This window comes from Xyrauchen texanus, chromosome 2 (genome assembly GCF_025860055.1).
Source record: "Xyrauchen texanus isolate HMW12.3.18 chromosome 2, RBS_HiC_50CHRs, whole genome shotgun sequence".
In the NCBI taxonomy this organism is placed as follows: Eukaryota; Metazoa; Chordata; class Actinopteri; order Cypriniformes; family Catostomidae; genus Xyrauchen; species Xyrauchen texanus.
In genome coordinates this window covers 32935130-32963126 of record NC_068277.1, presented here as the reverse complement: position 1 = coordinate 32963126, position 27997 = coordinate 32935130, and the positions used below count along the sequence as shown (strand labels likewise).

The 27997-nt window shown below is 38.9% G+C and overlaps 1 protein-coding gene across 1 annotated transcript in view; it reads right to left on the bottom strand.

Moving 5' to 3' along the window:
* The window catches only part of LOC127663453 (sodium/hydrogen exchanger 5-like), a 35948-nt gene that overhangs the window by 6940 nt on the left and 1011 nt on the right, over positions 1-27997 (bottom strand). The window contains exons 2-11 of the mRNA XM_052155063.1: positions 21516-21818; positions 20355-20518; positions 15545-15623; positions 15254-15431; positions 10267-10487; positions 9623-9825; positions 5275-5364; positions 3815-3885; positions 3569-3695; positions 1200-1291 (exon numbers count right to left, since the gene is read on the bottom strand). Of these exons, the coding sequence (XP_052011023.1) occupies positions 1200-1291; positions 3569-3695; positions 3815-3885; positions 5275-5364; positions 9623-9825; positions 10267-10487; positions 15254-15431; positions 15545-15623; positions 20355-20518; positions 21516-21818 (1528 nt within the window). The remainder of the gene's footprint in view (positions 1-1199; positions 1292-3568; positions 3696-3814; positions 3886-5274; positions 5365-9622; positions 9826-10266; positions 10488-15253; positions 15432-15544; positions 15624-20354; positions 20519-21515; positions 21819-27997) is intronic.

Genomic DNA, 27997 nt, shown 5'->3' with positions numbered 1-27997 from the left:
TATAAGAAAATTGTAAGACTCCTCCTGCAATGACTCTCCAAGCCACTAGGGAACACTGTCTGATCCCTCTTGCAATGACACTCCAAGCCACTAGGGTGAGCTGTCTGCTCCCTCCTGAAATTACACTCCCAGCCACTAGGTGGCACCACCTGCTGTGAACTCTTTAGTTATGACTGCTAATCAGGTTAATGTGTTCCACCTGTATTTTGCCCTATTTAAGTTGGCAGTTTTCATTGAGCTGTGTTCAGTCTTGAGCCCACCATCTATGGATTTCCTGAGTTCTAGAAGAGTTAAGTGCTGTTCTTATGTTGCCATTGGGCTTACTTTATGTTTGGTTTTGTAAAGCTATGACTGCTTTTCTGTTTGTTTCTGAGAACTGCAATTAAGTAAAGACTGCCTACTTTTGAGTTATCTGAGCCTCCTAGTTTGCTTTTTGCTTCTGCACATGGGTCTTATACAGACTGTCTTCCCCAGTAGACCAGAGGTAGAGAAATAGCTTTCTCTAACTAGGAGACCCAGGTTCTAGACCAACCTTCAACACTTTATGTCAGTCAATTGTGACAAAAATAGCCAAAGCATTGATAATGCCCATATATTTAACAAGTTCCAATCAACTGAAGATCTTAAGAATTGGCCTGAAAAGGGACTGCCTCTGCCAGAAAGCTTACAATGGGCCCTGGTTGGATCTTCCAGCAGGACAATGATTCAAAACGAACATCAAAATCAACACAAAAATGGTTCACTGACCACAAAAATCAAGGTTCTGCCATGGCCATACCAGTTCCCCGACCTAACCCCCATAGAAAACATGTGGGGTGAACTGAAGAGGAGAGTCCACCAACATAGACATCGGAATTTGAAGGATCTGGAGAGATTCTGTATTGAGGAATGGTCTTGAATAAAAAGGGTGCCAATAATTATGGCCAATGCGTTTTGGAGAAAAATATTTATTTAATAATGAAATATTTCCCGTTTCAATAGTTTTACGTCAGTTAAAGGTTCGATTTTTGTGATTAAAAAAAAAAAAAATTAAAGATCAAAAGGTTACACGGGAAGACCGATGTTTTTTCGCAGCCTTCTTTGCTCATATTTACCAAGGGTGCCAATAATTTTGGCCACCACAGTATGCTCGGAAACACTTTTGCACAAACACACATTCAAATAAACAAAATGCCATATAAAACACACACATTACTCACAGGTAGTTGGTCACATTCGTGACCTCTGGGAAAGATGCTCTGCTAGCCATAGAAGGTAGAGAAAGTCTAGCAGAGGTCAATACATTCCCACCCTGAAAAAGATAGAAACATTTCTGAAGGAGCAAGCAACAAATACTGAACATTATACCACATTATTGTTGAGTCCTTGATTCTGGTTGGCTGACACATGTTCCAAGGTGCTGGATATTTTTAATTTTCTAAAACTGCACATGTACAAAGTAGTTCCAGTTCAATTACAGATCAAGATCACTTCACTTGACTCCTGACTGTTGAATTTTGAAAATTAATGCACACAGAGGTGGAAACAGAGTAACATATTAATGCATTAATTTTCATTTATTTGGGAAAAGGTCTGGAGTTAATTATTCCTTTTATATACACTGTGTGTGTGTGTGTATGTGTGTGAGTTAGGGTATAAATGTGCCTGAGTGCTTCATTTCTGTCTTTAGCATCTCTCACACTGACCCTCGTTGCTGAGGAAACATTCTAGACATAAACCAGCTCTCCTGTCATATACATTCACCTGGATGATTTCTCTTAACACACAAAACTCCACCGTATGGCTAACTAATCATCCTTGACATGTATAAACATGATGGTTTTAACCACAGTCTGTCTCTGAACTCTAACCAAATGACCTGCCAGTGCATAACATTATAAGCAAGAATATCTAACAGACAAAAAGTACACGCTTGATTTACAGCCTTGGGAAGGACACATAGAAATGTGAGAAAAAAACCTTTTATAATACATTTTTGGTTATGCTGCCCCCCCCCTCCCCCTCCCCCTCCCAAAATAAAAACCTGTGCCCCTTTCACTAGGTGGTCTGAAAGAGAGAGGAAGAATAGAAGTTTTTTTTGTGCTAATCTTTTATTAATATTAACTTGACAACTCCTAATAGGAAGCTGAGATCTATGAAACTCAAGGGCACAGGAAATGATCTCACTGGAAGACAAAGGTCCTGCATGACAAATGTTGGCATTGCTTCCACCAGGTGTTATACAACTTTTCTGATCAAACACATAGTGTTTTTCTTTTTGCACAATAGAGAGCAAGAATGGAGAAAAAAATGTCTGGTAAAAATGTAACTGTAACATGACAAAAGACAAATGATCATTGAAGAACAACAAGGATCAGGATTTTCAGATAGATTAAAAACGAATTCTCAACTAAAAAGAAACACAGTGGGAAGTGTTTACAGTAATTATCACGACTGCATGTGCTTTATGTTCTTTAAAGCTGAAGAGTGTTATTTCTCAAACACTCTTCCAAAACACTCACCCCTATTTTCCATTAGTTGGACAAACAGATAGTCCCGCCCGATAACTCTGATACTGAGACAATGATGCTGTTGTATGTCGCAATGATTGGAATGCACAAACAAACAGAGCAACATTTTGAAATCACAACAGATCCACAGTGTTTACATTACATTTTGTGGGAATAAACAAATGGCTTATTGACAGTTTTCTCTGCTTATAAATCTGTGCAATGAGAATATTATTTACACTGATTAATCCCCCAAGTCCTAAGTAACTTTTTCCTCTGTGAGGCATTAAAGGCGTATATACATTCATTTTAAAAGACACGTCACTCTACTGCCCCCTTTTCCTCTTTCACTCTCTCTGTATGATGCCATCTTTGTAGATAAGTTTGTTTGATGTTGCAGTTGATAGGTATCAGATGCCTAGAAAGGGCCAGTATTGGCAGAGACACCCTGGCGTCAGGGGAACTAACAAAGGGAGGAATTATCTTCCACTTTTCTCAAACAACTCTCTTGAGCCTGAGAAAAACTCTGAGGGCTTTCTCTGTGCACTTCTATAATCCACAGGTGTGAGGGAGTCTGCATGAGGAAACATACACTTTTATAGAGTGGAAGCAGCTGAAAACAAAAGCAGTTTTAAAAAGTTTTGTTGATTTATTGCCCAGCAGTGAGGTTTTTTTTTTTTCTGAGTCCTGACCTGTTGAGTATGGGCACCATCTAGTGGTCAACATTTTCAGTGCAACAATATTGCAGCAAGGAAAAAAAAAAAAAAGGAAAGGTACAAAACAGGTGGTAATACCATGGTACTTATACCATGGAACTGAATCATCACCATATTCTTATACCAAGATATGTTACTTCCAAAAAAAATACCATTGCACATGTCCAAAAACATTACCATGGTCTAAAAAAACATGATATTACTACGGTACTTTTTTGTGACCGCACAAGTAATATTTGAAAATAATTATGAACTGTAATCCTCAAAACCTAACCCCATTTCAGCCTGAGGAAGCAATCAGATATCTTGCAAAATAATGTTAATAGACTTTTTACCTCATAAAAAGCAGCATTAGACTTTTACCTGATCAATGACACTGATGGCATCTCTGATGTTGATTTTCTGATAGGCCTCCCACAGCTCACTCTTATGGTAAACAGACTTTCTCAACAGCAACTTACTCAAGTAGTTCTTGTCAAACTGCTCCCACCTGAAGAATAAAAATAAATTCTATTTAATAACTCACTCTTGCATCTTTATTAGCTACTGCATATTGACTGAGCACATTCTGTCATCACGTGAATGAATGGAGTTATCATCTTCACTCACTTGTCCCTCCAGTGATGGTAGCCATTCAGACCAGCAATGTCCTCAACAGCTGTCAGAATGTGGTCAAACGCCTGAAGACAGAAGGACACACTCACTGGTTCTATACATTATATGTACACTGTCTTTGCAAAATGTTTTCTTTGTTATTGAGATATCAATAATTGGGAAACGCTACACTTAACAAATTCTAGTATGACAAGTAGTGTGGTGTTAAAGTTGAAGTGTGTAATATCTGTCACTAGCATCACAAAACGGAATTGCAAAAATAATCAAGGTTTTCAAATGCATTCCAGAAAACTCCCCATCTTCCATTGGTTGTACATACGGGTTGAGCCAACCCTGTGTACTGTGGGCTGAGCTGTGTCAGGCTGGACGGAGCTCTCAATCAAACAGAGGAATGTTTGTCAGAGCCACAGTGTTACCCTTTTAGGTGCAATAAACCTATAAATTGCTTACTTATAGTTGATTCTGCATATTAAGATGGGATATGTGAATTGTAAAATTGAAACAAAATAAATACATAGGTTTAAACAACCTATCTGTTTTCACGTCACTCTCTTTTCTATGTCATGATGCTCATTTTGTTGTCCGGATCTATTAAATTATTCAAAATACACTATGAAGCGCATCTTTTCAATTACTGTGTAAAGTGTTTATATATATATATATTTTTATGGGGGTTAGTGTAAAAATGTTTTATGTGGTGTGGTGTCCGTCACAGACATAAAAAAAAAAAAAGTCTCATTAAAATCTAAATGTTGCATTGACTAGTGCAGCATAATCTTTTATTATTATTTCATTCTAAAACAACAAGCAGTACAACAATTTTTTTTAAATGATTAATATTTGTAAAAAAAAAAAAAACATAATAAGCATGTTTGAAAATGTTAAAAAAAAGCTCTTAAGCTTTTAGTTTTTTTTAAAATTATTTTTATTTATTTTTTATTATCACTTCTGACCTTATTTGTCTTGTCTTTCTTAAAAAAAATCTCTTGTAGGTTGTCCTTCTTTCCTTTGCTATATTCTTTCCAACTTCTTCTGTCAGCTCAGCTACACTGCATTCTATCTTTAGCTGATGTTTTAGTGTGCTCAGCAGGTAGCCCTGAGTCCCAGAATGTGCATGCAGGAGAGTGTAGGGCCTTTAGAAAGAGGATGGGGGTGAGCGGCGAGGGGCCATGTGACCTCTGCCTACATTTTGTGTGCACATCTATTTGTGGTAAGGCAAACAAGAGCTCTGATGTTTAATTCATTGGATTGTGAGTCTAACGTCAGACTGTCACTCTCAATGCTGCTAGTTCAGTCATCAGATCACAAGCACTGCAAACTTGGTTGCCATTATCACGCACACATTTTACCACAGGCAGTCAGGGACAGAGAGAGGCAGGTGATGAGAAACAGAGACAAAAAGGTGAGAAAGAGGCAGAATATGCAAGGAGAGAAGGGAAGCGATATTGACTCACACGCTCATGGATCTCTTCATTAATAGTGGGTTTTCTGTTTGTGCTGCGTGGCACTTTCAACCATTTCACTAAAGGCTTGATGGTTAAACCCTAGGAAGAAGGATTAGGTAAATGTCAACAAAACAGACAGAGGGGAGCCTCTGAAGCTTTCAAGTAAATATCACTGATCGTATTTCTAATATCAACACCAAGTTCGTGTAAAGGTTTCTGAAGCAAGGCTAAAAGCTGAGAGCTGGCAGAAGTTAACTAAGCTCTTTATCTAACACTTGAAGTCCTCTGTTGCTTCTGAGTAAGGGAGCATCCTATAACTCTCTATGCAGCTAAGTGCATTCAATCCAAACTTTCTATCAAAAGTTCAGTTTCAGGCTGCAGATGATGTTTGAACCACTAAACATGTTTGGCAGACATGCGACAATAGTAATCAGTGCATAGATTCAGAATTTATAATGTATAATTTCATTTTAACATGGTTGGCAGTGATTGGGAAATGCTGGCCATTATTTTGAATCATAATTAATTATGCTAATTTCTGATGTAATGTCTGTAATGTCTCAAAAACATGAATAACCAACAATTCTGGAAACCTGATTAACAATTTTATGAAAAAAATCGGACTTTTGTAGCTTGATATTAATTAAAGTTTACAATTTATTCCTGCTGTTCACAAAAGGATTTCACATTTTAGGAAAACTATTTCATCTCTCTTTCTAGAGATCTCTCTATTATTCAAAACAGAAATCAATCAAATTTAAGACGACATGAAGACGAGTAGATGATGAGAGAACTTTGTTTCCCCTTCTGTCACTCACTCGATGTTGTGTCGAATGTAGTGACACAAGGGGTCTTTCTTGAGAGCCTCGCATACCTCTGAACTTGTGAAAAGGCCAATGAGAAATTGGCAGACAGAATTTGCACCCCAGGACATACGGGTATAAATGGAAGCAGGCGTGCGTCTGTCAGTCAGATATATTTCTTCGGAGCCGAGCAGTTGTGCAGCAGCAAGCTGAAGTTCACTACTGTTCCACTCACCTCTTTTGGAAAAAGCACTGCTGTTGAATCTACGGTGCATTACATGCGTCTTTCTCCCTCTCTTCACGCTGTGCAGTCCACGCCCCTGGGCGCTTCGACAGCGCTTCTATCTGAAAGAGTGTTCTCTCCTAAAAGAGTATTTTCCATATAAAAGAGTTTGTTTTCACTCACAAAAGAGCAATACACTGCAGGCTTTGAACGTCCTTTTCAGGACGCGTCTTTTTAAAGATGCCTTTCCGCCTCTGTGTAGTTCCTGGATGCGGATCGCTCCAAGAATGACGGTTATAGACGCTGCCTCGTGTCCCTGGGTAGAGATCACACTGAGGCAGTGTTTGTGGATGGTAAATGTACTCACTGCAAGAACATGTCCATGGCAGCGTTGCGGTTGCGGCTTTCATTTTTCAATGTGAATGCCACTTCAGCCGCCCCACTCGTCGCTCCTTCTTCCCACGGGATTGAGGACAACCTGGGCTGGCGATGGAGGCGATTTGGGGATGGCAGCGGGCTCAGTTTCGGCAGGTAAATCCCCACGAACCACCCGCCCCCCGGCACGCTCGCTTGCTTCTGTCCGGGCTCGAGATGAGTGTGGCTCACCTCACGGCCAGCCCGCGTTCTCCCTTGAGACCCCAGAATTGGATGATGAATTGGCCACCTCCGCCCTGCATGCCATAGCTCTCCTGCAGGTCCACCAAGCCAAGGCACTTAAAGAACTGCACCTGGGTAGTCCCGACCCTGATGTGCTGCAGGAACTGTGCTCTGCCACCGACCTCGCTCTCAGAGCCACGAAGGTCACGGCACTCGGGCGTGCGATGGCCACCCTCGTAGTCAAGGAACACCACCTTTGGTGGACATCGGCATACTCAACTACCTCCACGACTGGCTCATTCTAGCTCAATCTCGGGAGTTACTATGCGCTCACAGGGACCAGGTGCTCAAGCACCTCAGCCGTCTAGGGCTTCAGGTCAACTGGGAAAAGAGCAAGCTCGCCCCAGTTCAGAGCATCTCTTTTCTCGGCATGGAGTTAGACTCTGTCTCAATGACAGCATGCCTCACGAAAGAGCGTGCGCAGTCAGTGCTCAAGTGGTTCCTCTAAAACAGTTCAAGAGTCTCCTGGGACATATGGTGCAGTGCAAGATCAGGGAGAATGAGGAACAAGTCACCTTAGTGGCTCCTTACTGGCCCTCTCGGACTTGGTTCTCGGATCTCATGCCCCTCGCGATAGCACCTCCCTGGCAAATTCCCCTGAGGAAGGACCTTCTATCCCAGGGACGGGGCACCCTCTCGCATCTGCGCCCAGAACTCTGGAACCTCCACATCTGGCCCCTGTACGGGACGTGGAAGATCTGAGTGACCTACCAGCTGCTGTCTTAGACACGATCAACCAAGCCAGAGCTCCCTCTACTTGGCAACTTTACGCCCTAAAGTGATGCTTGTTCGCAAATTGGTGTTCATCCCGGTCTGAAGACCAGCAGAGATGCGCAGTGCTTTCATTTCTGCAAGAGAGGTTTGAGGGGAGGCTGTCCCCCTCCACCTTGAATGTGCATGTAGCCGCTATCGTGACCCACCATGACGCAGTGGACGGCAAGTCCTTGGGTAAGCACTTGATTATTGGTGACTTGATTATTAGGTTCCTTAGAGGTGCCCGGAGGCTGAACCCTCCCAGCCAAGTCTGTTCCCCTCCTGGGATCTCTCAGTGGTCCTCTCAGGCCTTCAGATACCCCCCTTCAAGCCGCTTGACTCAGTTGAGCTCAAGGCCCTCTCCTTGAAGATGGCCCTCTTGATAGCGCTAGCTTCCATCAAGAGAGTTGGGAACCTGCATGCATTCTCTGTCAGCGACACTTGCCTGGAGTTGGGTCCAGCAGATACTCACATCATCCTAAGACCATGACCGGGCTACATGCCAAGGTTCCTACGACCCCCTTCAGGGATCAGGTTGTGAACCTGCAAGCGCTGCCCTGGGAGGAGGCAGACCCAGCCTTTTCATTGCTGTGTCTGGTACGTGCTTTGCTTATCTATTTGGACTGCACCCAGAGCTTTAGATGTTCTGAGCAGCTCTTTGTCTGCTTCGGCAGATGGCGGAAAGAGAACGCCATCTCCAAACAGAGGTTAGCTCACTGGGTCATTTACAGGTTCGAGCACACTCAACAAGAAGTGTGGCATCCTCGTGGGCACTGGCCAACAGTACCTCCCTAGTAGAAATCTGCAGAGCAGCAGGCTGGGCAACACCCAATACCTTTGCAAGAGTCTACAATCTCAGGGTTGATTCGGTCTCATCCTGTATCAGGTCCGAGCCAGTAGAACTCGGTAATAAGGAACAGCCACCAGGTGTTCCGCATGCATCTAGTGCCCTTCACCAAATTGATCCAGTGCGCTTTCTCTCCCAGGTTAGCCATTAAGCTCTCGCCTCCCTAGCCTTCTGGCCTGCGAATTCGTATGTTTTACCCGTATGTCCGGGGGCGGGACATGCAAATTCTGTCTGCCAATTTCTTATTGGCCTTTTCTCAAGTTCAGACGTGAGGCTCTCAAAAAAGACCCCTTGTGTCACTATATTCGACACAACGTTTCGTTCCCTCCACCAGGGAACCGAAGTTACAACAGTAACCATGATGTTTTGTTTTTAGGTGAACTATCCCTTTAACAATTATCAAGATAAACAATTATTCCACCAAGTAATGTGCGGTTACAGTTGTGCGTTTGTAGTTATTTTACAATGACTTTGAACACATATCATCCAATCACAACTGCTATTGAACATTGTCTGATATATTCTATTTTATATTTTAAATACTTATAAACAACAACAAAATATGCTGAATACACAGACATGACAATGCACATGCATAGTGTGAGAGAAATTAGGAGGCCAGACTATTCTTTTTGACTATCTGACAATTAATTAGGGAATTGGATTCCTAATAGGTCAGAAAGGAATTTCTATGACAATAGACACAGATGATGTTCGAAAGGGGTAAATGGGCTGACACTGGCCAGATGGGCACATACAAACACATTTACACATACACAGCAGATCTAAAATCACTCCATTCATCATAATTAGTATCTCTTGTTTCAGGGCAGCATTGTAAATAACAGCAATTTGCCACAACAATGGGAAAATGTCATCCCTGCAAGGCTATTACCTACACTCACCCACCCACCTGTGTAATAATAATAATAATAATAATCACAGCCTGATGAAAGATGGAACAAAAACACTTTTATCAACACATAATGGCATGGTTAAGGGGACAGAGGAAGGAAAACATGTAAGAAATGAGCCAGTGAGAATATAGAGAGGGTAAATTGTAAAAAGAGTTACCTGAAACATGACAGTGAAGAAAACCACAACTATAGTTGTTGCCACAAAGTAGTCTTTTGCTTTCACCTGATCTTTATCTAAAAGTACGACCAGTGCAAAGGCTACAGCACCTCGCAGGCCACCATATGACATCACCACTTGATCAATCTTATCCAGGGGAACCAATCTGAACCAGTTAAGGAACCAAGTCTGTCCTACAACACCTGTAAATGAGAAGTTGGGTAAATAAGTATGCTAACTGTTAGGGTTGCAGTCCTACATTGTTGAACGTATATACCATATGAAGCCTAGACAGAAGGTTAATTAAGTATCTCAGCCCATTCTATGTTAAATTCGGACCTTTACAAATGACAAATGAAACTGATGAAATTACATGGCACATTTTCAGATTTCATGGTTCAAGAAAATAATTTAAGAGACGTAAAGCATCTTAAATCAAATTGAAACTTGAAAATAATTGTGAAGCACTTTGAGAGTGATGAGTTGAGTCAATTTCAAGTAAGAGTACTCCAATAGTTTCTGACATAGATTAGACTTGAAATAGAATAGAATAGCATAAAACAGAATAGAACAGAATAGAATACTGAGCAATCTTATGTGGAACCCAAAAGGACTTTTTTTAGGAACATCATTGTGTCTCTCACCTATGGCCCTGAAGACGAAGATAAATATGAGTGTGCTGATGATAAGGCCAGTGTCCCAGGCCCATTTGGATTTGTTCACAGCTGAGATACCCAAAAATATGAAGATGATTGTCTCTGCAATGCTGGCCAGGGTTTTCATGGTGTACTTCACAGTGGTCCGGGACTTCTGGGATATATTGGCCTCCACATACTTGTTGCATCCAATGCCACAGAAAGTCATCCTGTCAGTTTATATATATATATTAGTTTATATATTGGAAATAAAACAAAATCCTCAATCTTATCATTCAGTTTAGGGAATAGACAGGTTTTTTGTACAGATTAATTGTTTCTGGATGTATATTTAGAAAAAGCTATGAGATTTCCCCATATTTACACTATATACATCAGAGCTATAGATAGCAAATACGTCTGTTGAATGATCTGCTCATTGTATTATATACAATACAGACTGCAGCACTGTATGCATATCATCCAGTCTCACATGACATTTGCCCACAATGTTTATTTACATCCTTTAAATTCAATGCTAACTTGTACACTTACAGTGCATGTAATGAAGAGCCAGGAGGGGGTGCTGCAGACACTGCGTTAGAATATGCTTATTAAAGCAGCAGATAAGCATGCATTTAACTAAATCATTTGTGAGGGAAATTATTTCTGTATTTATTGTACTACATATTTGAGTCCTTGAGGCATCCTGAATCAGAGAATGACTTTGCGTAGTATAATAAACCTAATGGAGAGGTGGTGGTGTAGTGGTCTAAAGCACATAACTGGTAATCTGGTAATCAGAAGGATGCTGGTTCAAACCCCACAGCCACCACCATTGTGTCCTTGAGCAAAGCACTTAACTCCAGGTTGCTCCAGGGGGATTGTCCCTGTAATAAGGGCTCTGTAAGTCGCTTTGGATAAAAGCGTCTGCCAAATGCATAAATGTAAAATGTAAATGTAAATTTATGTGCTGAGCAACAATAAAATGGATTAATAAAAAATTTATCTGCTCATAATCTCAATATGTGATTAATTTCTGCTAAAGAAACTACTAAGAGTAACAAGGTCATGGGGTCAGCATACAGGGTATGTTTTAAAATAATATTCCAGGTTCAAAGTTAAGCTCAATGGAAAGCATTTGTGGTATAATGTTGATTACCACACAAATTCATTTTGACTTCCCCCTACTTTTCTTTAAAACATTTTTTTATAATAATCTGGCTTACAGTGAGGCACTCACAATGGAAGTGAATGGGGGAAATTTTTGGAAGGTTTAAAGGCAGAAATGTGAAGCTTATAATTTTATAAAAGCACTTACATGAATTCTTCTTTAAAAACTTATATATTATTTGAGTTATAAAGTTGTTTAAATCATAATTTTTACAGTTGTTTTAGGATTTGTTGACATTACATCATCATGGCAACAAAGTGTTTAGTGATTTTATCTCACTAAAATCATGTTAACACACATTGTTTGTCTTCATACTTTTGAAACAGTGAGTATTTTAATGTTTAAGGACTGGCCCCATTCACTTCCATTGTATGTGCCTCACTGTAACTTCGATTTTTGCTTTTATAAAGAAAAGGAGGGGCAAGTCAAAATAAATCAACATTATGCCACAAATGCCGTCGATTGAGCTTAACTTGTATTTAACCCAGATTATTCATTTAAAATCACTCTGAAACACATGTTCGAATTAACCACGGAAATAAACAATAAAAAACCTGAAAAAAAGCAGCTCCTTCTCACAAACAGAAACACTAATCAGACTTGAGCTTGTTGCATTCATTCTCCTTTCTTGCTTGTATTTGTATATTTCTCTCTGTAGTTCACTGAAGGCATGAATCACCCCCCTCTCTCTGCATTACTAATGTCATTGAAACATCTCAACATTTCAGCTGTCAGCCATCACAATGTTTGTCAAAAAGATGCGTGCACACGCACACACTCGCACACACACTTTCAACCTAATTTAGTTTATTTATAAATAGTTTCATACGTCACCAAGAAAGTTTTTTTAAGATTTAGTGAGGAGAGACACAAACATACCCACCAAGGTGAGCTAAAAGTGTCTGTGTGTTAAAATGCATGCAATGTATGACAATTTTAAGACTCAGGGCTCTATTTTCATGAGTGCCCAGAGAGCATCACAATGCAACAACCTTGCTCCACGTCTTATCCAATTTTCGTAAGTCCTAATTCTAAGTACAATTTCGTGGGTGGGTGTGTTTGCGCCACTGTGGATGTAGGCGGACAAACTGTGGGTTTATTGTATGTAAATTAAGTGGCTCAATGCGCAATTTGCTATTTGCATAAGTATATGATTGTTGCACTAAGATGTTCAATACCACGTCTTTGTTATGCTGGGTACTTGGAGAGAAAGAGAGGAGATGCAGGAGTAGATACTTTCAAACTTTTAATAATAAACGCTGGAGAGGAACAAACTATAAAGCTAAACGGCATAACATAAAAAAACATAACACTTCAAGACTGACAAAGGAATGTACAAAACAGGAGGGTATATACAAAAGGAGGTAAATGAGGGAATGGAAGACAGGTGGGGATGATAAGGAACAGATGGTAGTGAATTCTGGTAAATGTAGTCAGGAGGAAATCTTCAATATAAGAGTCCTTGAAAAACAAAAGTGAGACCGACTACCCCCTTCAAGGGGTGACTCCTGGCACCCAAAGACGGATTAGGAGGGTAGGGTGACACAGAAGGTGAAGAAGGATCCAAGGGGTACGATCAGGAGGCCTGGGGGGCAGCTTCAGGGCTGAGAATGGATCCAGGGGACTGGGGGGTGGCTTCAGTGCTGGAAATGGATCCGGGGGCCAGGGTGGAGCTGAAAGTTCAGAGGACTGAGGTAGCACCGAAGGCTCGGAGGACCAAGACAGAGCTGGGGGAATCGGAGGATTGAGGAGGAGCCAGTGGGACAGAGAACCAAGGTTGAGCTGGAGGGAAGGATGTCTCTGGTAGAGCCGAAGCCAAGGCAGAGCTGAAGGGACGAGGGACCACGGTGATTCCGACAGGCTTATGGCCCACAGTGGATGTAGAGCCAAGGTGTTGATTAGGGATCGGAGGACCAAGGCGGAGCCCAGGGCTCAGAGGGTCAAGGTGGAGCCGGTGGGTCGACAGATCCCCTTGCCTGTTAAGTCACCGGGGCCGATGGACAAGCTGATGACTTGAGGGGTACCGGCTGATCAGAAGAAGAAGGAACGAAAGTCCTAAGAGGAGCCACCCTGGTTCACCCCGAACCAGGGTGTCCATTATGCTGGCTTAAATCAGCGGAGGGTAGTCAAGGTGGTAATCAAGTCTAGGTCTTTAAGCTCCACAAGAGCTGGCTCTGGGACTGTCTGACCACTGGCTCTGGGACAGTGGGGGCTACAGGCGTTGGCTCTGGGATGGTCGGGGCTACAGGCGTTGGCTCTGGGATGGTCGGGGCTACAGGCGTTGGCTCTGGGACGGTCGGGGCTACAGGCGTAGGTGCTGGCTCGTTAACCGTGGCAGGCTTCGAGGAAGGAGCCGTGGGAGGCTTCGAGGAAAGAGCCGTGGGAGGCTTCGAGGAAAGAGCCGTGGGAGGCTTCGAGGAAGGAGCCGTGGGAGGCTTCGGAGCATCCACTGTGGGGGGAGATTCAAGGTCCTCATCCACCACACCCACAGTGAAAGGTGAGCCACTAATCTGTAGAACCACCTCCACGAACCCATGTAGCATCCAGTGAGGATCCACCAGAGGCATTAGCTCCTTTAGTGCACTATTAAGACCAGTCCTGTAGAAAACCACCATTAAAGTGCACTAAATTCGCCAGTCATAAAAACTCACAGACGGGATCCTCAACTGGATGTCCTCTTGCTTGAGGAGGAGGAGCCATGTTCAGTAATGTTCAGTTCTTGGAGAAGAAGAGAGGAGACGCAGAAGTAGATACTTTCAAAATATTAATAATAAACGCTGGAGAGGAACAAACGCTGGAGAGGAACAAACTATAAAGCTAAACGGCATAGCAAACACAATGTAACACTTCAAGGACTGACAAATTATTGAAAAAAACAGGACGGTATTTATACAAAAGGAGCTAAATGAGGGAATGGAAAACAGGTGGGGATGATAAGGAACAGATGGAAGTGATGAGGGCAGTGAATTCTGGGAAATCTAGTCAGGAGGAAAACTTCAAAATAAGAGTCCTTGAAAAACATGAGGGAGACAGACTGTGACCGTCTTAACTCACTGCAAAGTCCAAATTCATATATATATATTTATTATTATTATTCAGTCACTGCAAAAGAAGTTGGACAGAGTAAATTGTTTGGATTTAGTATGATTTTTTTGACAACTTCATTATTTTGATAACATTTTCAGTTAGTTTGAAGTGTAATTTGAATGTAAAAATATATTTGGTTTAATTTGTTGGTGTTTGAATAAATGAATGTATTTTTCAAAATCGACCAGTAAAAGTGAAATGTGTTCCGATACAATCACAATTAATACTAGTGATTTGTGTGTCAATAGATGAAAATTATTAATAATACTTACATTCTCTTTAATTCAAAGGAGCATACATCCAAGTTCTGAGGACAATCACATTTTCACATCACTGTCATAGAAATATGTCTGGCATTCACCAAGGATGCAGTTAATGCAAGAAAGAACATACATCCATATTTCTGTTCTTTTAATTCATTGCATACAGTCCATTTACACTACCAACTTCTTATGAATGTACTGTCTTTGTTTAAATCATTGGTGCTTGAGGGAATGGACTACAATGCTATTGGAATAATCAGAAAAGAACCTCAGAATTAAATTGCACTTGGTCCAGCGTTGCATGCACGATTTCGCCAAAACCACTTGAGCCTGGACTTAGCTCATGCTTGGATGAATATACCAAATCTTCATGGCCAAGCCTATTGACTTAGCGCTTATGACTTAAGTCATTGCCTGCGTGTAATGCTTGCACTCTTAAAATAGGGCCCTCAAATTCAGTGGTGATACTCACGAAAGAATGGCGGAAAGAGAGAAGAGTTCTGCTGTTAGGTAGGCCAGGTAAACCAACAGGAAGACAAACAGTGGCTCTATGATGCGCACCTTCTTCGTAAAACGAGTGCCAAAGGCCAGAATAACGGCAAAGATGAGACCAACCAAAGTTCCTCCAATACTGACAATGAGGAATGAGGCTGTAATAATTGCATATAAAATGTATATAAGATTTAAAAAAAATTTGGTGACAATAAAACAGTATACACAGTTTCAGGGTATACAAGAAAGAACTGACAAACTTTGTTCTTACCAATTCCTTTAAAATAGTCTGCAGTATGGACATTCCCTGGTCCCACCTCCACAAAGGATATATATACTTTATATAAGACCTGTTGAGACAGAGAATACCAAATTAGAAATGAATCCAACACTATTGTCCAATCCAAGTTCTCAACAAACTGGAAATCTAAAAGAATCTTAAAGGAACAGTTCCCACCCCAAAAATCTTGAGATTGCTATAAGAAACTCGTCTACAGTGGCTTGATTGTTAGCGCTAAAAACAACTTACATTCTCATGTATACACGCATCCACTGTGAACAAGCTTCTCTCGTGCAATCATAAACACAAAATGGATGTCAAGATTTTAAATGAATATTACTTACATTTTTGGTTGTTCCCAGTGTTGGGTGTAATCTAATAACTTTTTCGTTTTAAAAAATAGTAGTGTAATGCAGTACATTTTAAATGATTGTAATCAGAATACAGTTAGTGACTTTCAATTAATTTAATTCATTTGATGTACATTAGGCTATAGGGTTATGCTAATTTCTAATATATTATTTATATAGAATACATGAATTATGGCCCCATATCAAGTCATTGTGAAGGAGAAATGTGAGGTGCTGAGTTTATGAATTGTGTGGAACAATGAACAAGATAAAAATATAGACATTATTTTGAATTTGTAGAGCGGAAAACTGCTTTAGAAAATACATAACTTAAAAGTGAAGTAAATATTAATGTAATTACTTTTTTAATGATGTAATTAATAAAGTAATCTGATTACAATTTTAAAGAAATAATGAATAACTTGTAATGGATTACTATTTTTAAGTAACGCCCAACACTGGTTGTTCCTTACCAAAACCGTAAGGAAGACTTGGAATATGACACACAAGCTGCATGGACTACTTTCATGATCCTTTTTTAAGCTTTAAAGTGAGGCACTATCCACTGCCACTGTACTGAAAAGACAGGCTGTGATATTCATTAAAATGGAAAAACTCATTCAAAACTCAATGACATGAAGATGAGTAAATTGCTTAATTGACATTAATATAGAAAGGTACAAAAAATTACTACACCTTTGAATGGCATAAGTAGGCTATAGTCAAATTGAGCTAAAAATGATAATGAAAGCTAATGGAACAAGGGGTTGGACAGATTGAAAGCTATTCCCGAGCACACTTAAAAATGTTCCCCCATAACTGAAATAGGAGACTCTCGAGAAGATACCCTTAATATTACCACAGTAGGTGAGTTAATATGCAGCTCAGCAGCCAGAGACAAGATGTGCTGTTTTTAAGAAGAGCTCTTGTCCATCTTAGAGCTCCAGATTGCCTTAAATAATGCACCTGTCTAATGATATATCCATTAGACTAGGCCATGGCCCCATTAAAACTACAATTATCTCTGCATAGACACTTATGCCTCCTACAAACAACACGACTTTCAAAGACGTCGGATTGTGTTACCATTCATATTACACAACTGTCTGTCTTTTCATGGTAGTCGTAGGGTTTTCAAATTACACAAGGAATCGGCAACAGAGGTGAACACATTACAAAACATTTAACTATTGACGAATCCCCGTCGACTCTGCCTGGACTCCAAATTACAGGTCCAGATATTTAACATGCTAGATATCTTGCTGACATCGGCGACACGCTTCTCTCAGATCGCGTCTTTGATAATTCATACATTGCATTCGTCACTAATGGGGGCGAGCTCTGATTTGCCTACGATTTCGGGCTTTTGTGCCGATCTCCCTTCCACGAGTTGTCATGACTAAACTGACATAATGATTGATGTATCATACCTATCAACACTCCCGTTTTTCCCAGGAGTCTTCCATATTTCACACCATCTCCCGCCCCCCTCCCGTTTTATTTCTCCCAGGAAACTCCCGTAATTTGTATGGCCCAAACCTTGTTATATGAATAATCACATCAATATATTATTATATATGTTGTCCAGTTGCCTGATCTTGAATGAAACACATCCTACTCACACAATCGACACATCATACACATTTCAACCCATTTGTGACCTCAACCTGGCAACCTACAACCAAGTTACTCTGTTGATATCTGCACAGGCAGTAAACGCGGGAAGTTGAATGAAGCATCACTGGTAGATTGGAGGAGAATACTCAGGTGGTGCTCCTGCGCAAAAAACTAAATATACATGTAAATTTATCAACAGCAGGACGGAAGAATTTAATATCATATCTCGAAAACACATCGACAATTCCTAAGCCTTTTGCAGTGTGTGTCGCACTGATTTTAATGTCGGACATGGTGGGAAAAATTACGTTACTCAGCACATTAAATCACAATGGCACAATTTGTATGTACTTAGCCTGCCTCTGCCATCCAGCCTCCAGTGTTTGTGCCCCAACAAAAATATTAAGCCTGAAACACCTGTATATTTGGTAGGTAATAACAGTCTCACTCTGAGTTACTTGTCCTCAAGTGCTGACTGTTCTTTCAGTAATATCCATACTGCACACAAACATTATAATCTGGTGCCATTTCTACACTGAAGCCTGGTGGAAACCTGCTCAAGAGTTAAAAATCCCTAGAATGTGACTGTGGTATCTTTACAACTAATCTTTTAACTAACGATTAAAGTGTGTTTTGTAAGGGAACATGAACAAGTTAAGAGAAATTTAGCAGAGGGATTAGTTACAGTAGATTATGTGTTGACATGCAGCTATGTAAACACACTTTTTTGAACATTTTAATTAAGAAGATTTAATATTTTTTGTTGTAACACATTAAAAGAACTAAGTTTAAAAATCTGTGTGAAAGAAGTGGAACAGGCCTGAGATGACCCTCTGTCTCAGTCCAATCTGGTCATTCATGACTGCTGATTCTGTCGTGTTGATGCACAACAATCACACATTCAGCCAACAAGGATTTGCAAATACAACTTTTCCATTGCACAGCCAAGATGATTCAACATCTTTAAAGAATAAATGCCTGGCACTGCTGAACCTCATATAAACTATGAACCCAAGAATAAGCTTGCAGACCCAGAGCAATGAGATTTTGGCATGGATGGATGACAACATCCATCCTTCCATGTTGCCAATGTGGTGACGATGAAGTGCTGTAAGATAGATTAAGGTGAAGTGGGGGAAAAATTAATGTGTGAAAGTATTAAAAGCTCGAAATTGGGCATATTCCTTCACATGTTGATCAAACGCATAGTGTGTTCAAATTCAAGTGTGCCACGTGTTTAAAGAAGTGACAGCTACAAATTTAAGGGACCAAATGTTGTCTCTTCAGAAGCAATGCTTTTCTCTACTGGTGGGTCACCAGAAAATGTGTTGCAGGTCTGATAGGGTTGCTGACAGTGCGAAAAACACAAAAAACGAACATCCGACTAACCATATAATTGTGTATCTTTGGGAATAAATCAAAGCAGAATAAACATTTATTTATTACCTCTTAAAAGGGAAAAGAAAATACATATTTTTGTTGATGACGTCAAAGGATGTGTGTCCAATCAATATTAAGGTATTTTGGTGCACTAGGGTAGAAGTAGCCAATTAGCAAGTAAATCAATGTTGTACTTGTCTTATAACACAGTAAATCAATGTTGTACATGTTGTACATGAGTTTCACTATCTATGGACCCCCCCGCCCCCTTTTTGGAGGGTCTCAGTTGCATCGCATCATAAACATAGCGTTTTTAGATCACTGTGTAAAGTTGAATGAAGTTTGAAACTAGTAAACATTTCTTGAAATCCCTGCATTCTGATTTGAGCTACATCAAGCTGTGATTGTACACAAGAACGTGTTCTCATCTTGTGTTGTCTGCTCTTGGTAAGTGTGGTTTGCAGCCGCGGCCCGAGCATTTTAAGTCTAGGCCTTCAGTGCGATTCGTGCCATAAAGAAAACACAGTTTCACTGTATGCCCATCATACATTACGTGTCAGTCAACTAATAATACCAATTAACATTTTAAACGCACGCCCACACAGGAAAGCCAGAACCAAGGAGGTCTAATACCAAGAAAAGCTCTAATAATATTTGTGATTTAAATGTTGCTTGCAATAAATTTTGTTTCATCAGGGTACACGATTACTTTTCAAAACTTGATCAAACACTCAAGCAGTGTTGATTGAATGCTCAAACAGCCTAATTTACACTTAAAAACTCCTGATATTGATTTAACATGCAAAAATGCAAAAAGCACTTACCAATTTACTTGAATTGAAAATCAGTCTCCTTTCCTATTTAATTCATCAATCGCACAATCATGCAGAATATCTCATGTTTTTAAATCCATTAGGATCTCTTTCTCAATGGTGATGACAGCCGAATCATCAGCAAGATCTCACGCTCTTCGCTTTCAAATTACGTACATGATTTAAAGCCTGATTGAGTCACTCAAGGCCAGTTAGAAGGCCTATACAGCGAGTTTACTGCTCCCTGGAGAAAACAGGTGGTACTCCATGATGAATTGCTCAGATGTAAGGAATATTCCTTATTACGGTCCGGGGACATGATTCATTGCATACATTTTTTTACAAGACAAATTTGTACTAAATTAACGCCTTAAATCGAAAGCACTAATAAAATACAATTGTTCATTGTTAGTTCATGTTAGTTCATAGTGCGTTAACTAATGCTAACTAATATTTTTTTTTTATGTATTACTATATTTTGTAACTTACAGCATTTACTTATCTTGGTTAATGTTAAAGTATTGTTTATTATTAGTTCATGTTAACTAATGTTGTTAACTAAAGTTAACAAATGGATCCTTATTGTAAAGTGTTACCAATAAGAGTCAAACAGAGGATAGGATCAAAAACGTCACGACTCACCACAGTGACAGCATCATTGAGCAATGACTCGCCAAAGACAATGATAAAGAGCATCTCATTCACATGGACTTCTTCAAAGACAGCGATCACTGCTACAGGATCCACAGCTGAGATCAGAGCTCCAAACAACAAAAACTCCATTAAACCGGCCTCTACTTTTTCATCTGCAAACAGACAGCACAACAAATAAAAAAAGAGCGGCAGTCCATGATTACAACTAATTTATTCAGAATTGTTAATGCACCATATGAGCAGCTCTGGTGGTGTGGCGTAGGTTGGTAGCCAAAGGTTTTAGGTTCGAAGCCAAAAAGTGACAATTCATGAGCCATTAACATTATGCCTTTGAGCAAGGCACTATACCAAAGGATGCTTCAGAGGACCTGTCACTGTAATAAATGCACTGCAAGTCTCTTTGAATGAGAGTGACAGCTAAATGACTACTTACTAGCTTTCTTGGTTCTACAGCAATCTTACACCAGATCCAAGCTACATGGTTTTATTAGATCAAATATTTAATAGGGCAGTGATGACTCCCATAGACCTTATTCACAGCAGCGCCATCTTTGATTTTTGATGGTAATGACAACAAGGATTTGAGGGATAGATGTACAATCTCTTCAATAATTGAACAGTGGTTTAAAATGTTTTTGGATCATTCCGCTGACGAAACGTTGAAAAAATATATTTCCAAGAAATTTTAGTAGACAAAAAATCCAAACATGTGTTGTGGAAAATATGAAAAAGATAGCATTATACTGTACATGTCATTGAAGAGACGGTAAGTCTGTCTTGCTCAACCACATTTTCATTCCCATCAAAAATAAAAGATGGCGCTACTCTGAATGAGGTATATAGGACAAAAAAATTCTTACTACCTGAACACACAGTTCAGCTGTTTTGGAAATATGGATTAAAAATGGCAAAACAGTTGCAAATCTGGCAAAATTCTCACACTTTTGACCAGAAATCAGTTTAATTCTATGTTATATTAATGTGCCAAGCCTATATCTAAATAGTTACCAACAGGTTAATTAACTATATTACTTGAAGAATAGTTTATTGTGAAGAAATGCTTTGCAACATCAGTTTAAGTAAAGAATCTGATTATAACGTGTAATATTTGATTTCAATATTTGGAACTGACCCTCCATAATAACTCACCTATGATTCCTGCCAACTTTACTCCATAGAGACAGAATCCAGTGCAAAAGGAATTCCACAATGTGCCTACCACAGCATACATCAAAATAGCACCCAAGTTGTCAAAGAAGAGCCGCGCTGGCATGAAATACCCAGCATCCCCCACTATAGTTGGCAGGAGAAAGAGGAAAAATAGCCCTGGGTCCAGTTGATAGGGCTGCTGTTTGCTGGCGATGAGGACCACTGCACCCAGAACCAGACCCAACAGAATCAGCATACAGCTCTCTGGAACTGCTGTGGTAAAACGCTGAGAGAAGTGGAATACTAAGGATTGCGGAGCAGGGAAAAGAGAGAACAAAGACAGTTTTAGAAGGTTATTATGGCATGATTTGGGATGACAGATATTACGATAGTAATTTTTTTTTTAAATGTCAATATAGTTTAACAAAGGGTCCTCTAAGACAGCAGAAATCAACTGAATTTCCATTTTGGACCTAGCACATAATGTACATACACTGAATTCATGCAGGTGTCAGTGTAACTTTACATCAAGCTCTGTATAATAATGCAAACAGTCTCAGTCAAATACAAATTCCATATTTGATTTCAACCCTTTGATGCATGGATTATTAATAAAAAAATGCAAAAATCGCTAATGATTCATTTTTTATTTCAAAACATAAAAATAACTTTTTCCAAATGTTTCTTTTTAAAAATCCCCAATGCAATAAATATTACATTGGCTTAGTGCACCACCACTTTCATCAGCCATATTTAAAACAGTCATTTAGAATTATGAATAGGGGTGGGCGATATAACCAACATCTTATATCACGATATGAGTAATTTTACATCATGATAACGATATACAGCATATCACGATAGAGTAATAGCTCTCTGGAAAATCAATGAAAATGGGTTTAGAATAACCATGTTGTAATACCTATTTTTGAAACTCCAGTCAGTGAATTAAATACTTTATTAATTAGATCTATTTTTTTGGAACAAGACAAACAATATCAAAATAAGTACACAAATAAATAAATAAAAATCAACTTATTTTCATATTATTATCTTACCAAAATGTTAAATTTCACAGTATGCCAAATTTCAGTAAAAAAAATGTTGTTGACCAATATTAATATTCCTATAATATAACTTTCCTCAAGAAACTTAAGATCTTCTCAAAGCAATACGACAAAGAAAATAAAACCTAGTTTAAAAAAATATCCAATGAAAATAAACACTTCTTGAAGAAAATAATTATCAAATAAACATTTGTTTATAAATAAATGACTGAATTAGTTTGAACGAGTTCATCTTTTGGCTTTCATAATATTCTTTTGCATGCTTCATTCTGAAGTGATAAAAGAGATTACTTGTTAGACGAGTGATTATTTTCATGCGAAAAAGTTTGCAGATAAAAATTTTATTCTCTGTGTCGGCTTTTGTGAACCCACACCACAGATAAAAGCTCCTCTTCATTTTCTTGACCTGTTTGGGAGTTGTCCCGCTCTGCAGAGATTTCTTTATCAACTTGGGGTTTTCCTTGGTCAAAAATCATTGAATTGCACGAATGATCCCACTCTGACTTCTTCTGTCTCTGGAGCACAAATCTCGGAAAGCCTCCTGGGCTCACACGCACTTCAGAGCTCCAGAGACAGTGCACGCCACAGTCATGTGAAACATTCGCATGTCAGATGAGAACAATATTTAGCACTTTTGAAGTGCCAAACGTGAGACAAAGCTCATTAAATTTGCTTCAATGCTGGAAAAACCCTGTCCATGTTTCTTCAATTCTCTCAGTTTCATGTGAAGCCCTGCCCACTGATAGATAATCCCATACTGTCAAATTGATTTCAAAGGGTCAAAGGTTGGTCACCCATGGTTAGGTGTAACATCACTCACTGAATGGTTAAAATGGCTTTTAAAGATCTTTCCAATGTGGTAGATGTTATGCATCAAGTGTTATAAACTGTATCTTTAAAATAGGTCTAACTGTTAGACCTAAGATACACATGCCAAAGACCCCATTTTATAAATATTGTAAAACCCAGCATGCTTAAAAGAATAAACTAAAATACACACCATGCATACTGTAGGTTGCAAAAACATCATGGCACACCAGCTTAATTTAAAGACCATCTTATAAATTGTGGGAGTTGTAATTCCATACCATGGTTTCAGATTAAATGTTACACAACACCACTCTGACAATGACACAAACGCTCGCAATGACATGGAAAGTGTGCCAGTGTGCTGACACAAAAACCTTAATATCACACAGCAGCATGAGGAAAGGAACTCAATATGCAACAAACAGCCAAGAACTGAACAAGCTGACTGCATGCCAATTCACACAATAAAAGGCAAAGACTTGCTGTAGTTGCATGGAGCAGCTGTAAAACATGATCATGATTGCATATTTCCACATGGAAATGTAGTATGACCTGTTTCCATTCACAAGTCAGACATATCAAATGTCCATGCGATTCATTATTAGAAAGGGGAGCAATCACACCGTAATACCTAATGCTCAGGTAAAGGATCCTGGTTCGAGCTTATCATCATGAATCAGGTGTTCTCTGGATCGGGACACTGAAGCATGAGGCCTATGCTTCATGAACATCATTTGAAATGATGGCAAACACATGAAAGTAGTGTTTACGTGACTGTTCTTTGAATAAAAAGTGATTTGATAGATTTTAAAAAGATTAAATGGAGCAATATTCTAGAGGAAATTATGATTGAGGTATGCATCTGACTTGCATTTAAACAAATGCCTGCCATTATCTGATGTGTAAAAGCACATTAAAACACATAATTAAAGGATAATCTGAGATTCTAATGACACTAATTATTCATGTTTCCATAGTCAGAGTTATTTTGCGGAGGAGGTAAAACAGAGTGCACTCCTCTGCCAAGAAACATAAACACTGCTTGCTGTGAGTCATTCACACAAGGACAGAAAAACACTGACTTAGACCCATAAAAGCATACTTATAAATCTGCACAAACACATTTGCACAAACAAACAAACATAATAACAAAAATGTATTATTCAGATTCATATGCCTCCATATACACACACATAAAAACACACATAGACAAATATGTTTTGGAGAGAACCCTACAGATTTATTCCATTCATTTATGCACACTAACACCTGCGTCCCACTTCTACCTCTTGGTATTACAATCGAAAAAAATTGTGAATTTAAAATAAATGCCTGGCTGCTATTGCCAACTCATATCTACCCTTGCACACAGTTTTTTATCAGAGGATCTCATTCTTTTAAATTTCAACTTGCCATATGCTTCAGAAAAAAAGTCCATAGATAATTACAATCAGAATGAGAGAATAATAAACCCTATTAAAACGACACCCTTAATTTTCAGAGACAGAGACAGAACTTTCACACAGCTAATTAGGAATATAAAGTGGAGTGCCATAACATCTGATTAGCTTTAATAACATTGAAGAGAGTGGTGTGTGTGTGGGTGGGTGGGTTGGTGTGTAGGTGTGGGCAGGTTTGGGTGGTTTACGAGGACATTTTTTTAGGTTACAAACTGGTAATTACAAGGGCATTATGCTATAAATGTGGTTTATGAAGACATTTCTAGTGTCCCTATAATTTAAATCGCTTAAAAAACATACTAAACGATGTTTTATTGAAAATGTAAAAATGCTGAATGTTTTTTGTAAGGGTTAGGTTTAGGGTTAGGGGATTGAATCTATAGTTCATACAGTATAAAAACCAACATTGAGTGTGTGTGTGTGTAAGAGGGGTGCTGTTTTAAATTACCCACATGACTCTGAAACTGAACAATGTGAGAATGTATTTTTTCATGAGTGTGTTCTCTAAATCTGCTGTCATCTGTCCAAGAATTTCTTTTTCTGAATGCAATGCTCTGATAAATGAAAGTGAGAAGACAGGTCATTATCATCAATGCATAAGCATCTGGATTCCTGTTTCATGTCTAAGGCTGATTTGGTGGGCTGACAGTTAGCAAAAGCTGAGAAAATTCCTATCAGAAATATTTTTTTTACTCCTAAAGAAGCAGAATGTTCTTTTGTTATTTTTTATTTAATCCCTTATCACGTGGCTCATTGTGCACGACACCACGGAGACTCACAGCACGTGGAGGCTCATGCTATTCTCCGTGATCCATGCACAAATTACCACGTGCCACATTTAGAGTGAGAACCACATAATCGTGACCACAAGGAGGTTACCCCATGTGACTCTACCTTCCCTAGCAACTGGGCCAATTTGTTTGCTTAGGTGACCTGGCTGGAGACACTCAGCACACCCTGGATTCGAACTCGCAACTCCAGGGGTGGTTAGCGTCAATACTCGCTGAGTTACACAGGCCCCTTAATGCTCTTTTCTTTAATAAAAGCAAAAATCTGGGTTACATTAAGGCACTTATAATGGAAGTGAATGGGGCCGATCCATAAACGTTAAAATGATCACTGTTTCAAAAGTATAGCCACAAGAAAGGCGTAAACAATATGTCTCTTAACGTGATATTAGTGTGATCAAATCGCTTACTAGCCTTTTCTGTGTAAAGTTATAACCAATTTTACAATTTCCTTGCCATAATGATGTAAGCAGTAAACTCTGTAATTCCAGCAAACAACGTTTCTGCCTTAAAATCCCAAAATTGCCTCATTCACTTCCATTTTAAGTGCCTCCCTGTAAACTAAATTTTTGCTTTTTTAAAAAAAAACGAGGGATGAGTCAAAATAATTTTTTGTGGTGATCAACATTATGCTACAAATGCTGTCAACTGTGCTTAACTTGTATTGAACCCGGAATATTCCTTTAATAAAGCGGATGTGCCACAATGACAAACAACCACAATTCATCTAACAACACCATGCTCATCTCAGTTAAACTGTTACAATGTTATATCAGTGCTATAACCATGAAATAGTTTATGGATAGTTTAAGGCAGCTATGTTGATTACCTGTAATACAATACTTTTTTGTGTTTTTGTCACTGATGTGGATGACATTTTGCATTTCTCTCTCAACATCTGTTCAGGCTGTGTGCACTCAGCACTGCAAATCAGCTGAACATTGTGCAGGTGCTTCAGAAAGAGCAACTTTCTCCAAAAGCAAGGCAAATATTCAGAGTGAATTTTGATGGTGTTATCATGCCAAATTAATCCCAGAGAAACAGATGATTGAGCACTAGATGATCTGCATGTCTTATTAAAACTGGAGGAATGCCTGAGAGACACCCACACATGCAAATACATGCGCAGTGCATTTTGTGAATGTTTTCATGAGTAAACTATGCCACAAAACACAAATTTCTCTAATATATTTTGTTCACAAATGCTAAATTTACCAGGCAGACCAATATTCAAGAAGTATTCTGTGAGCTGAATCTGCCATTCCACAACCTCATCATGACCTTTACATGTGGCATGAACAGCCCATCTGACTCAGTATCTCTTGTTCCCTGGATCTGTTGGTTTAATGTACACATAATCACTCTGAACTCTCACCTTGCCATTGATTACAGCACAAATAAACATTGTATAAGGAGGATGAAACCTGCAAAAATAACAAACACATAAATAAATCTACATATTCATGCATGACAAATATATAAATAATCAAATGTTCAGGAGCTATACGAATAATTAAATAAATACATAAATAAACAAATGGATAAATGCACCTTTCTCTGCTAAAATACTGTAATTCAATATAAAACATAAATAAATGGTTGGGGTAATGCAAAATTGAAAATGTATTTTTAATTGTACATTTCTATATTTCTTTAATCCTTCATTTATTTTCCTTCATGCAACATGCCAATGAGAGGATGTCAACAGCTGTTTAGGTATCAGTCAAACTACTGAGTGACTTCCAGGTAGATACTCAAGCGCAACAGTTTGGCAGGAGTTTGCAGTTTCAGAGTTTGCAGAGTTGGTTGGTGTGGCAGATAATAGTTGTCAAATAATCAAAGCGAGATCCATTGCTAAACTTTTATTAATTCATTCATTGTGAAAATTAGTAATGTCATTATAATGTCATAGTCAAGTGAATCACTTTTACAGTGATCTGCCAATAGTGTCATAGTGTCTGATGTTTAATTGACATCCTCTCATTAGAATGTTGCATGAAGAAAAATAAATATGGAATGATATACAGAAATAAATGAATGATTTATTGACATTAAATGACATTAAAAATCAATTCTCAATTTTGCATTTCTTTTACATTTTTGCATTTCCTTAACCTTTTATTTTTATTTTATTATTTTTGCATCAAAGGTGCACTCATTAACTTTTGTCTTTAAAAATAAAAAAATAAAAATAATCGAGTGCACCTTTAATGGGTGTTTATTTATTTGCATGTCTCCTCGCACATATGCACTGCGTATATATATATATATATATATATATATATATATATATATATATATATATATATTTATTTATTTAGATAGTAGTATTTTGTATTCTTTTGGCAGGTTTTGTC